The sequence below is a fragment of the Manis javanica genome, chromosome 4 (assembly GCF_040802235.1).
Source record: "Manis javanica isolate MJ-LG chromosome 4, MJ_LKY, whole genome shotgun sequence".
Taxonomy (NCBI): Eukaryota; Metazoa; Chordata; class Mammalia; order Pholidota; family Manidae; genus Manis; species Manis javanica.
Genome location: NC_133159.1, coordinates 133,456,144 through 133,469,438, shown reverse-complemented (window position 1 = coordinate 133,469,438; position 13,295 = coordinate 133,456,144). Strand labels below are relative to the sequence as shown.

At 44.6% G+C, this 13,295-nt stretch overlaps 1 protein-coding gene across 3 annotated transcripts in view; it reads left to right on the top strand.

Annotated features, from left to right (window-relative positions):
• The first annotated feature begins 3,301 nt into the window (after positions 1–3,301).
• Positions 3,302–13,295, top strand: part of RAP1GAP2 (RAP1 GTPase activating protein 2) — a 211,556-nt gene continuing 201,562 nt past the window's right edge. For all 3 annotated transcript variants that reach the window (XM_073235018.1, XM_037022789.2, XM_037022788.2), the window contains exon 1: positions 3,302–3,430. In XM_073235018.1, the coding sequence (XP_073091119.1) occupies positions 3,381–3,430 (50 nt within the window). In that variant the 5' untranslated portion in view covers positions 3,302–3,380. The remainder of the gene's footprint in view (positions 3,431–13,295) is intronic.

Here is a 13,295-nt window from a genome sequence, read left to right as displayed (position 1 = left end):
TGAGAAGGGTGAAAGGTACGTTTAATATCCTCAGTCATGTAGTATGAAGGAGCCTAAAAACCTGGGCTCTGATGCCAGCTCTGTCACTTACTAATTGGGTGATTCTGGGAAACTCTCAACTTCTTCGAGTTCCAGTTCTTCCTCAGTAAAGTGGGGAAAGTAACACGTACCCTGCCAACAGGATCATCGTGAGGGCATCATGAGGAAGCATTAAAAGGCTTCAAAAGGGCCATGCACATGGGATTCTTAAGATGAAGGCCCAAATGTATTCCTTCTTGATCTGTATTATGACAGATCCTGGGACTCTGCTTTTTTTCCCACAGCTACAGCAAAAGCCCACACCAGCACCTGTCCAAGGAGTGGCCTTGAACATTCATGGGGGGCTCTAGCTCTGTCCCAAGAAGTGCTTCTTGTAGAGTCCTGCACTGCACTGGGCCGAGTTCCCAGCTCAGCATGAAAGGTCTGGTTTCCAGGGTGCCCTCAGGAATCTTTGGACATCTTTGGCTGGAAAAATATCCACATATGAAGCAATGAAAGATGTGTGCAAAGCACCTATGGAGCAACTGAAAATGATGAGCTAGCTAAGAAATCACTACTTGAAAGCTGAGCTATGGCTTGGATTTGGGGGCAAGGAGTCTTAGGGCACTTCCCTGGAGGAGGTTAACAATCATTCAGTTAATATGCAGAGTAATATTGAGCAAAGCTGACTGCATGGCATTCCATCTGAGGTTGTGGGGAGATCCGGAGACATATTATAAAATATGGAGATGATGATGTTTATAATAACTAACATTTATTAGGCACTTTTTATGTGCCAGGAGTGCTACTAAACACTGTTACAATTTTCAGAATTAAACTCGTAATGAAGTCAAAGAAAACTGAAGTGTATAAAAAGTACATCTCATCTCAGAAGTTAACTTATTTTGAGCAGAGCACTTTACCCAAGTAATCTCATTTAAACTTTGGAGAAATTTTATTGGAAAGACTTATTTCCCTTTGCAGATGGAGAAAATGAGGCTCAAGAGAGGTTGAATTTAAAACCACTCAGTTGTAAGTAGTGGAGCCAGGATTCAAATCCCTGCCCAGTCAGGAATACAGGTGAGTTTCATCAAGTTTCTCAGTGAGGAAATGAATTCAGCTGTGGATGAAGGCACCCACAGTGATCATGAGCTTTCTGAGAATGTGAGAGCCTTGAATGCCAGCTAAGATAGTGAGGTCAGAAAAGATAGGGTGGCAGAAAAGGCCTAAAAGGCCTCCATCTCTTCACAACAGCTTGGAATACTAACTTTTTGATTTCTGTTTCAGTAACAGCTCTGTATATGGGTCAGTGTCCTGGCAGGGAACAGATGGCGCATTTAAAATGGATCATTTGAAAAGAGTTAAGGGACTATTTACAAAGCTATGGACAGAGTTTAAGGACAGGGATAGGCAGAGCTGTCACCATCCCTAGGCCTGGAGCAACAAGAGAGCAAGGCAATTACGAGAACTCAGAAATGATAGCTATGGGGAGGGGGCTGATGGGCAGTGGCTGTGGCTTTCCTAAAGGGAAATAACTGACCCACAATGACCTGGCAGGGAGGGAGCTGAGGAATAGATACCTCCCCCTCATTCCCCTCCTGTCTCTCAATCACTTGCTGGTTACTCCATCAGCCAATCCCAATGAGAAGATGGAAGTGAAGGGAAGCCATTGACATTGCACAAGGCACAAGCAGGGTATAGAAAGATGGGGAAAGGTTCTGGAGGGATGAGATATTTGGCATATCTTCCTCACCAGCTTGGGTCACATTTGCTGTTCTCTGCCAGGCTGCTACCCATTGAGCATTCCAGCACTGGTGGGCACCAGACCCCCTTTCTAACCAGAGGTTTTGGTGACAGGCCTCTTAGCCCCCTCACCTTCTGAATGGAAGACTAAACTGGGTCAAGGCTGCACTTCCTTAGTGGTGAAATGCCTGATTTGAACAAAATGGTCCCTAAAATCTATCCCCACTTTAATATAATGGCAATACTTACCTATATATTTTTTCTAATTCTTTATATATATTTATACACTTATTTATATATTGTTAATTTATCTGACATATATTTTGTGATATGAAATAGAGACCTTGTCCTTTCCCTCCCATAAATAGTTAACTGATTGTCCCATCACCATTTCCTCCACTAATTTTGCATACCTGTATCACACATATACACACCACTTTCAGGATGTTTCTGGACCTTCTATGCTGTTTCCTTGGTCTCTGTGTTATTTATGTTTGTGGAGCTTAGAGAAAGGTTGCTCAAAGGCAGTTGCTGGCCTCATACTAGATACTACACTTAAAGGTCAAAGGCAATCTGCCAGTCTACCTTGTCCCTATCTCCTTCCTCACATTCTTTTACAGGATGCTTCTGTGTTGATTACATTCTTCATCCCCTATTGCTTCCTGTCATTGTTTGCACGTAGTGAAAAGCTCCGTGAGGATTCTTGGATTTATGTAATCTTGATTTTTGTTGAACACTGGGGAGGATATGAACACTTATGGATAGGACAAATATCAACATTTAGATTCCCCTGCAAAAATTTTCGGTGCTCCTGGGCATGACCCACAGTCCCCAAGAGGAAGATTAAACTCCCAGAATCCCCACACTGAGGGTAGTGTTTTCTCCTCTTTGCATGTTTACCTCCTGCAAAGGGTGGGGGTTGTCCTGAGATGGGAGGCAGCTGAATTAGGAGGGTGTTGTGCAATGTGCAGACAATCTCTATATTTATAAACATTTCTAAAACTCAGCTCCTTCAAACCAGGCATGAGATACATGCTCCCATCATGTGCGGGCCAGGCTGGTCTCTGTTCAGCTCCAGGAATGAACACTCTGGGGTGGAAGTAGGTTGAAGGCGTGAGTGGAGCTGGTCCTAGGGTTGGGGAGTGATCAGGGCCAATGTCATACTCTTTTAATTACTGGCACTTTATAACATATTTTAATAATCCGTAGGGCACATCCGTTTTTATTTCAGGCATTTATAGAGTAGGTTAACTCTTTTATCTAACTTTCTGGGTAGGTAGAGCAAGTGTCACAACGAGGAAAGCACAGATGGATTAAGCGAATCTCAAGTAACCGGGCAAATCACAGTAGAACTTGGAGAACTAGCTCCTCGTCCAGTGCTCGCAAGAAGCCAGGCCCTTTGAGCGGCTGGACAGCGAAGGGCCAGGTAGTGGTCCCGGCCGCCGCGGCAGAGCAGCGCGGTGCAGCCCAGCTCCAGGGGCGGGGCCGACGGCCGCAATGGGACTAGTCGCCTAGCGCCCGCCCCGCCCGCCCTCCGCGCCCGCGAGCACGCCCTTGGTCCTGGCCTGCGGCAGCCGGAGCCACCTCCGCCGTGCGGCCCGCGGCGGGCGACCGAGAGCATGGCCGGCCGCCGGGCGCCGGGGGAGAAGCGCTGGCAGCTCGTGCGCTGGTGAGTGGGCACCGGGGGCCGCGGGGCCTGGGGCAGGCGCGAACCCGCACGCCCTGCGCCCCGAGGCCGGGCCGCGCGCGGGAAGGAGCGGGGCGCTGGGCCGAAGTTTCTTCTCGAGCCGAGGTTGCAGGCTTGGGTTTACAGAGCGGCGCTGGGCTGCCTGCTCTTAACCATCCCGCGTCCCCACGCCTGTTCTTTGCGGCTCAACAGAGTGCGGCCCTGGGGCCCAGGACCGCGGACCCTGTCCCTGATGTGAGGCTAAGGGGGGCCCTGGTCGTCCTTCCGCAGGCTCATCGGCAGGGTTTCCCTCCTTCCCTTCCCCCACTTCAGTTTTCCTCTGTGCAATAGCGGTCCCCCGCTTACCTCCATTTCTTCTGTTGCTCGGGGTCAGGCCACGGACTTGGGCCCCAGAGGGCACAACCCACAGCTCTCTGCTCCATTGATCGAGGAGATGCCCCCGTGCACTTACACAGATCCCCCGGGGGTGGGCACTTTGGGGACGGGAACTCGGAGAAGGGAGCCCCTAAGGCGAGGGGAGAAGCCCCTGAGGCGAGGGGAAAAGCCCCTGTGCAGGTGGGTGGTTGCCCCTATCCCCCACCGCAGTGTCCCCTGACTGGGAAATCAGAGCCTGCCGGTGTCAGGTTACCAGACTGCAGGCTGACAGCCTTTCAGACGCATCGCAGGCTAGTCATCTGGGTTGGGTCTGTGTTCCCAGTGTCCGGATGTTGAGGACTGCTTCAGCCGGGGGGCCTGACCTCTGCTTGGCACGCCTTAGAATGCGTGGCAGCCTGCCCAGCTCACCTCGGCCCTGGGACGATTTGCGGAATCAAAGGAGAACAGCTGGCTAGGGCCCCTCCCCATCCCACACCATCCCACCCACACCAGGGCTAGGGGACATCCCTGGAGTAGCACCAGAAACACCTCACCAGGTACACGCTATAATCTGAAGACAGGTAACAACAATAATATTGCCATTAACAGCGACCTGAGTTTCCTGAGCACTTCCTACACTCCACTATAGCAAGAATCCAGGCATTGACTTGGTTACTCTTCAGTGATACTCAGAGGAAGCTATCAGTACCCCCACTTTACGGATTAGGAAACTGAGGCTCAGAGATGGGAAGTAATTAGTCAAGGTCACCCAGCAAGCAAGTGCCAGAGTCAGGGTTTGAACCCAGGTCTTGCCCAGGGACTTAACTGTGCCTCTATTTTGCTTCTTATTTCTTGGACCACCGCACCCAGTATGGCCACATGTCCAAGTTCATATTGTCAGAAAATCCGAGCATGTCAGAGCAAGAAGGACCATAGTGTTTCCAGACTGCTCACCTTCCCCTGCTTTGGGAGGATTCCAAGAATCAAAGTCCAAATAATCACTCTTCAAATGAAACCCCAAAATATAAAACAGATAAAAGTATAGTTAATCTGTTTGGAGAGCTAGTGGGGAGCTGGTAGTTATTTCTTACCCTTTCCTTGGTAAGGAGGCACCACCCCAGGATCCTAGAATCACCCAGATCAGTTTGCTGACATTTAGTTCTTTCCTTCACTTCAGAATGGAGGAGCTTTAAAGGGGCAGAGCTTCGATTCTGTCTACCCTTGCACTGCCTAGCTGGGTTGGATCTTGGGCTGAATCTGATGATACATGAATCATTATTAGTGTGCTAATTAGGCTTTGGGTCACCCTTGGGTATAAGCCCATTGCTTTGAGAAGGGCCTGAAGATGAGGCTTGAGTGATTAGACAGTCTGGTAGGAAGTGCTTTTGAGGGCAAGACATGCTTTGAGCCCTGTCGCATGCTCCCAACATGGTTATTCTTGGGTCCTGGTTGCAGGCTTTCAGATTGAGTTAGTTTGCTCAACTCAAACTGGCTTAAGAGAACAAGGGAGTTTATTGGCTGCAGAACTGAAAACTTCAGGAACTCCCCATGTTTCAGGCACAATGGCATTTGGGTGCTCGAGCGATGTCACCAAATAATACTCTATTCTCTTTCTCCCTCTGCTTCCTCTGTTCCATTTTTATTTCCTGTGAAGGCAGGCTGGCTATCAGCAGCTGTAGGTTGCCCTCCAGGTTAGCAACCCTCATGGAAAGAGAGAGCTTTCCTTTCCCAGTGGTTCCAGCCAAAGTCTCAGGAAGTAATTTTATTTGCCTGACTTGGATCACATGACCATCCCTGGGCCAGTCTCTGTGGTCAGGGGATGGACTGCCCAGACTAGCCAGGCTGGGTTACGTGCCCACCCATGGAGCTGTCAGCTGGGGATAGCTCTATCCAAACCTCAGAACTTTTGAGTGGGAGAGAGGGCGATGAATGGTGAATTAGTGGGCAAGAAAAATAACTCATGCAAACCCACAATAAAATAAAAAGGCAAATTAGAAACTGGATAACCATATTCCCTCTTAACAGGTTAAATGCTATTTTGCTAAATGTAGGAAGCACTCTTATAACTAACTAACTAACTAAATAAATAAATAAATAAACAGAAAAAAATATCGTGGACTCAGCTGGAACAATAAAAATTTATTTCCTCACAGTCTGGACGTCCAAGACTAGGGTGCCAGCATAGGTTGTGGTGAGAGCCCTTCCTGGCTTGCCCATGTCACCTTCTCACTGTGTGCTACCTAATCTTTGTTACTTCCACGAAGGCCCTATCGCAAATACAGTCATACTGGTCATTTGGGCTTCAACATATGAATTGGGGTGGGAGTCAGAGGACAGGGACACATTCAGTCCTTAAGGCTTAACACGAAGCTCATGGGAGCTTAGGTGGTGAGTGATTCAGGCTTAACACCTGAAAGCTACTTGGGCTCTCATTTGGGGAAATAATGTCAGAACATGAAAAACGGATCCAACTTTGGAGCCCAAGTGTAGGTTACCATTGCAGAAACAGCAGATGCAAAAGAGCAAGGCCCTCCCCATAGATTTACATGTCCATGGCGCTGTGCAGAATTGATGTTCTACAGTACCACCTTGTGGCACAAGAGAGCCAATATCACTACAGGGCTGTTAACGCTCCACTTTTCTGCATCTAGTATTTGAGAAGCAGGACTAAGTAAAGCTCTGGGGTTTCTGGAAAACTCAAAAGCAAGAAATTAAACTTTATAATAATAGAATTTGAGTGGGAAGGAAATGAATGCATTTATATAACTGTTAAGGTTCTGGTAATAAAAAATTTTCAGCTGTTCGGATTGGCTGTGTAATATATTCATGATACATGATTATGTATATAAGAGCATAGATAGCCACAGAATCAAGGCTTCTCTCAAGAAGTAAAATACTTCAATTTCTTTTTAAAAGTGAAAATCCCAGGCAGAACTATTGTTTAAGGTCTAACTGTTGCAAATTGCCATATTTGAATTTGTGGGAGAACTGGGATCTCATAAAAACCATATCAGTAATCTGTTGAAATGTATGCTTTTAAAAAAAAGTAGTGATTTAAAACAATGAGATACCACTACACACCTGTTGGAATGGCCAAATTCTAGAACACTGATGATGCCAAATACTGGTGAGGATGTGGAGTAACAGGAGCTCTCAAACATTGTTGATGGGAATTCAAAATAGTAAAGCTGCTCTGCAAGACAGTTTAGTGGTTTCTTACAAAACTAAACATACTCTTACCATATGATCCAGCGATTGTGCACCTCAGTATTTACCCAAAGGAGTTGAAAATGTATGTCCACACAAAAATCTGCACATGGATGTTTATAGCATTTTTATTCATAATTGCCAAAACTTAGAAGCAACCAAGGTGTCCTTCAGTAGCTGAACAAGTAAAATGAACTTGTACATCCAGGCAATGGAATATTATTCAACACTGAAAAGAAATGAGCTATGAAGCCATGAAAAGACATGGAGGATTCCCAAATGCATATTGCTAAGCAAAAGAAGCCAGTCTGAAAAGGCTACAGACTGTATGATTCCAACTATATGACATTCTAGAATAGGCAAAACTATGGAGACAGTAAAATGATCAGTGGTTGCCAGGGGTTCCGTGTGTGTGTGTGTTGGCTGAGGGGGTGGAGATGAGTAGGCAGAGCACAGAGGATTTTTAGGGCAGTGAAAATACTCTGTATGATGTTATAATAATGGATATATGTATAAACAGTGACAACTCCTGTCCACTTAATCCTTTTAGAACAGACTCTTTCTTTAGGCTCTCCAAATTGTCTGTAAAGTGCCAAAAATTAAGTTAGAAGTTAATTGGATTTATCAGCAAAGTTATTAAGTATGTATGGTTTTTCCACATTACTATTACATCTGAAGCCTGTGCCGGGACCTGCTCAGTTTTTGGTGGTGGGGCTTCAGAGCCTGGAAGAGGTTGCTGACAGAGGCTAGAGGCTAAGGCTGTATGAGTAGTTGAAGAGCGGTACAGAATGTTCTGGCAATGTTCTTTTACTAGCTTCAGAGTATTCCATTGTTAAGTTGGACCATAACTTCTTCACCTAGCCTACTGATGACCTTTTAGGGTACTTTGAATATTTTGATACTGCAAACATTGCTGCAACGAACATCTTTGAACCTATTCTCTGCAAACATGTGTGAGGATAATGGTTGGATATATTCTTCAAAGTGAAATTGCAGAGTAAAAGCATGTGCACATTGTAAAGGATACCACCAATCTGACCTTTAAAGAAATTGCACTGTTTTGTATGATTTCCAAGAATATGTGAGATGCCACTTTCCCCACACCCTGGTTCATACTGGGAATTAACTAACTTTTAAATCTTGGCCAACCCCACCAGTGAAAAATGGTTTCTCGTTGTTTTAACTTTCATTTTATTACCTAACAAAAAGTTGCAAATTTTCATGTCTATTGGCAGTTTTTGTTTTTATTTTTGTGAACTACTCATTGATTCCCTTTGCCCTTTTGTCTCCTATTGGCTTGCTTATTACATATTTTTTCATATCGATCTGTAAAAGCTCTGTGTTTATGATGGGACTTTGTCTTTTTATTTTTTAGTAAATTGTATATTTTAGAACCATTTTAGATTTACAGAAATTGAGAAGATAGTGCACAGTTCCCATATACCCCATACTCAGTTTCCCCTATTGTTAGCATCTTACATTAGCATAGTAGTTTTGTTACAGTAATGAACCAATATTGATATATTATTATTAACTGAAGTCCATAGTTTGTTCAGATTTCTCCTAATGTCCTTTTTCTGCTCTTGGATCCCACCTGGGTACCACATTACCTTTAGTTGTCATGCCACCTTAGGCTCTTCTTGGCTGTGACAGCTTCTCAGACTTCCCTTGCTTTTGATGACCTGCCCACTTTTGAGGGGTAGTGGTCATATTTTGTAGAATGTCTCTCAATTGGGATTTGTTTGATGTTTTTCTCATAATTAGAGAAAAACCCCTCACGATTAGGGTTATGAGTTTTGGGAAGGAGGACCACAGGGAAAGAATGCCATTTTCATTACATCATATCAAGGGTACATATTATCAACATGATTTATCACTGTTGATATTGACCTTGATCACCTGACTGAGGTCATGTTTGCCAGGGTTCTCCACTTAAAGTTACCATTACCTCTCTCCCTTTCCATAAGGAAGTTACTGTGTGCAGACCACAATTAAGTAGAGTAGATTTGTGATCCACTTCCTTGGGGACAGAATATTTATATACATTGGAATGGTTCTGCATGGGAGATTTGTCTCTTTCCCTGTTTGTTTATTCAATCATTTCTATCAGTATGTACTCATGAATATTTATTTTGTTAATAGAAGCCTTATTGAAGTAGAATTCATGTACCAGGCAACCCAACCATTTAAAGTTTAAAATTCAATGTTTTTTTAGTATGTTCACAGAGTTATGCACCCATTACCGTAGTCAATTTTAGAACATTTTTGTCACCCTCAAAAGAAACCCCTAACCTTTAGCAGTTCTCCTCCATTACCTCCAATCCGCATCCCTTCAACCTTAACCAACCACACACCTGCTTTCTCTCTCTGTGGATTTGCCTGTTCTGGACACTTCATATAAATGGAATCATACACTCTGTCGTCTCCTGTGACTGGCTCCTTTCATGAAGCATAATGTTTTCAAGGTTCAAGTTTCAATGCCTGTCTGAACTACCCTAGTGTTCAACTGAAAACTCGGGTGTAACCTGTAAAGAGCCTGACCCTTCTTTCTTTTGGTGATGGTTTGCATCCTGGAGGCATCACCACACCCCACAACCTGGGACCTGTTTCTATGAGTGGCTCCTGCCCTTCCTCTTCTCATTCCCTTCAAAACGTCCCTGACTATATCCAGGTCTCTTGACTCCTACTCTCCCATGATAATCTGAGAAGTTGGTTCTTACTAAAGTTTTAATGGCTAATAGTGGCTCGCACAGTTGATCCCATGTAGTATTTAATCTCCTTCAGTGTTCATTGGACCTTCAGGCACATGGCAGGTTAATAGGAAAGATATTTGGGGATGGCTGTTTTTCCCTATATTTGGTGTGGTGCAATTCAGCAAATTCACTCACTATGTTAATACATTGGATTCATTAATAGAGATCATCTGCGTCAGAGCATTCTGTGAAAGAAGCTTCCCAAGGATGAAGGGAATTGATTGCTGTTGAGATTTTTATGGCAGCTTGGCCCAGTTCACCAGAGGGCTGTGTGAGGATGTTGCCGAGATTTCAGAGATGAGTGGACACAGTCTTTGCACTCTAGCAGGGAGAAAGACAGGCACGTAAATAAGTACAGGCAGGCTGAGGGCAATGTTGTGATCAAGGTTAACAAAGCATCCCAGAATCTTGGAGCCTACTTGGATTCTGGCTGGAGGACTGGGGACAGATTCTTAGGGACAGTGTGGTTTGAGGCCAGGTGGATGGGTTTGGGGTAGAGAAGGAGGGAGGGCAGTTCAGGTCAGAGCACAGCTTGGGCAAAGGCTCCAGGGTGGAGAAAAAAGGCAGGGCATGTTTGGAGGAAGGCAAAAAGATCAGGAATGCAGGGCCCTGCACAAGGGGATGTGGAAGGGGCTGCATGAAGTATTTGGAGGATATTTGATTTGCAATTGGAAGACACTACCCTTTTGAGCAGGGGAGGAGCTGACAAGATCTATGTTGGGAAGTGGAGGCTGGTTCAGAGGAGGGAGAGGATGTGTGGTGTGGTGTGGTGTGGTGTGGTGTGGTGTGGTGTGGTGTGGTGTGGTGTGGTGTGTGTGTGTGTGTGTGTGTGTGTGTGTGTGTGTGTGTGTGTGTGAGTGATCTATGTTGGGAAGTGGAGGCTGGTTCAGAAGAGGGATAGGATGTGTGGTGTGGTGTGGTGTGGTGTGGTGTGTGTGTGTGTGTGTGTGTGTAGGAGATGGGTTAGGAGGGACCTGGATGCCATGAGTTGAAGGTGCAAGACAGGCTGGCCTACTTCCTGCCTGTGAGACCTTGGACAAGATCACTCACTTTCCCCTGAGCCTCTTCTTCTTCATCTGTAAAATGGGATCCACCAGGTCTGAGGGTTTTGATGCAAAGCTTAGAAGAGAGAATGGAGGTTGGGTTTGTCACAGGTGAAGGCCTGTGGCTGGTGAAGGCCAGGGAGGATGGTGGGGAGGAAGGTGGTAATGGTGAATGTGTGGTAAGAGCTTCCCTGGCATTATCTCATTATATCTTGCAACAACCGTTCAAAGGGGGTGTTACTATTACTCCCATTTTACAGATGCAGAATCTGGGGCTCATAGTGGAAAATCACTCACCGACAGTTGGTAAGTGGAATCCAGGCCAGGGTGCCTGCAAAGAGTGGAGGACCATCCCACCTGCCTCATGAGCATGGGTTGTGGGGGTGGATAGATTCGGGGGCAAGGAGGTGGCAGTACTGCTTGTGGCTGAGGTTGTTTGCATTCCACACGTTCGCAGATGAGTGTTGGGTGAAGTGAGAATTAGGGTGGGCATGGTTCCTGAGTGAGCCTACTCCTCCCTCAGCTTGGGGGGCTGTGTGTGCTTGGCAAGGTCAAGGAGAGACCAGTTTGTGGTCTGTCAGCCTGGGAGTGAGAGGACATCACTTATTAGGTCTTGGCGCTGCCAGCATCTTTGGGCAGCCCTGTGCCCACTTGGGGCCTCATGTCTTCATCTGTAAAATGAAACTGTCAGACCAGATGAGTGAGTGCCTGAGGTTTTTCTGCTCCTAATGGCCAGAGACTTCATGATCAGCAGAGTTCTCAAATAATAAAAAAAAAAGATATTTATATTTTGAAATATATACATTTGGTTCAAGTTGTTTAAAAAGATATTTATATTTTGCAATATATTCATTTGGTTCAAATTCAAACAACACTAAAGCATTTATAGTGCTCCCCAGCTTCTCAGTTCTCTTCTCGGAGGCAACCAGTGTTAGCAGTTTCTTCTACAGAGGTGGCAAGAGTGTGTCATTCAGGGCTGAGCCCAAAGGAGCCCAAGAATGGAGAAAGAACTAGAAACTTGTCATCAGAATAGGATGGGATTAATCAGGGCGGGCTTCCTAGAGGAGCTAACATTTTTTTAATTACATTTTTTTAATGTTTCTTTTTCTGATTAAAGTATAGTTGATATACAATATTATATTGGTTTCAGGGATACCACACAGTTATACAACAGTTACCCACATCATTAAATCCTCACCCCAACTATCTGTCAACATAGGAAGATGTTACAGAATCATTGACTATATTCTCTGTGCTGCACTTACATCCCTGTAAGCAACTTATATTATGATTGAGATTTTTGTTCCTCTTTATCTGCCTCCCACTGACCTGCCCCAATCCCTCCCCCATGGTAACCACCAGTCACTTCTCAGTGTCTATAAACCTACTGCTGTTTTGTTCTTTTTGTTTTTAGATTCCACATATAAGTAAAATCATATGGTATTTGTCATTCTCTGCCTGGCTTATTTCACTCAGCAAAATACCCTCTAGGTCCATCCATGTTGCCTCAAATGACAGAATTTATTTTTTATGGTTAAATAATATTTCATTGTGTATATATACCACATTTTCTTTATCCATTCATCTTTTGATAGACACTTTGGTTGCTTCCATACCTTGACTATTATAAATAATGTGGTAATAAACATAGGGGTGGATATATCTTGCTGAATCAGTGATTTTGTTTTCTTCAGGTAAATTCCTAGAAGTGGAATTCCTGGGTCAAATGGTATTTCTGTTTTTAGTTTTTTGAGGAACCTCCATACTGCTTTCCACAAAGGTTGAACTAATTTACATTCCCACCAGTAATTTACATTACTCTCCACCTTGAGAGACCAGCAGTATAGGAGGATTCCCCTTTCTCCGCATCCTCGCCAACATTTGTTGTTGTTTGTCTTTGGATGTTGGCCATCCTAACTGGTGTGAGGTGATATCTCATTGTGGTTTTGGTTTGCATTTCCCTGATGATTAGTGATGTGGAGCATCTTTTCATGTGCCTGTTGGCCATTTGTGTGTCTTCCTTGGAAAATGTCTGTTCAGGACCTCGACCATTTTTTAATTGGGTTATTTATTTATTTACTTTTTGTTGTGGAGGTGTATAATTCTTTATATATTTTGGATGCTAACCCCTTATCAGATAAATCATTTATGAATATATTCTCCCACACTGCAGGATGCCTTTTTGTTTTGTTTATGGTATCCTTGCTCTACAGAAGCTTTGCAGTTTGATGTAGCCCCATTTGTTCATTTTTTTGTTTTTGTTTCCCTTGCCTGGCAAGATGTGTCCGGAAAAAAATTACTCATGTTTATGTTCAAGAGATTTTGCCTATGTTTTCTTCTGAGAGTTTTTGGTTTCACGTCTTATATTTAAGTCTTCAATCCATTTCGAGTTTACTTTTGTGTATGGAGTTAGACAGTAATCCAGTTTCATTCTCTTGCATGTGGCTGTCCAGTTTTCCCAACACCGGTTACTGAAGACATTGTCTTTTC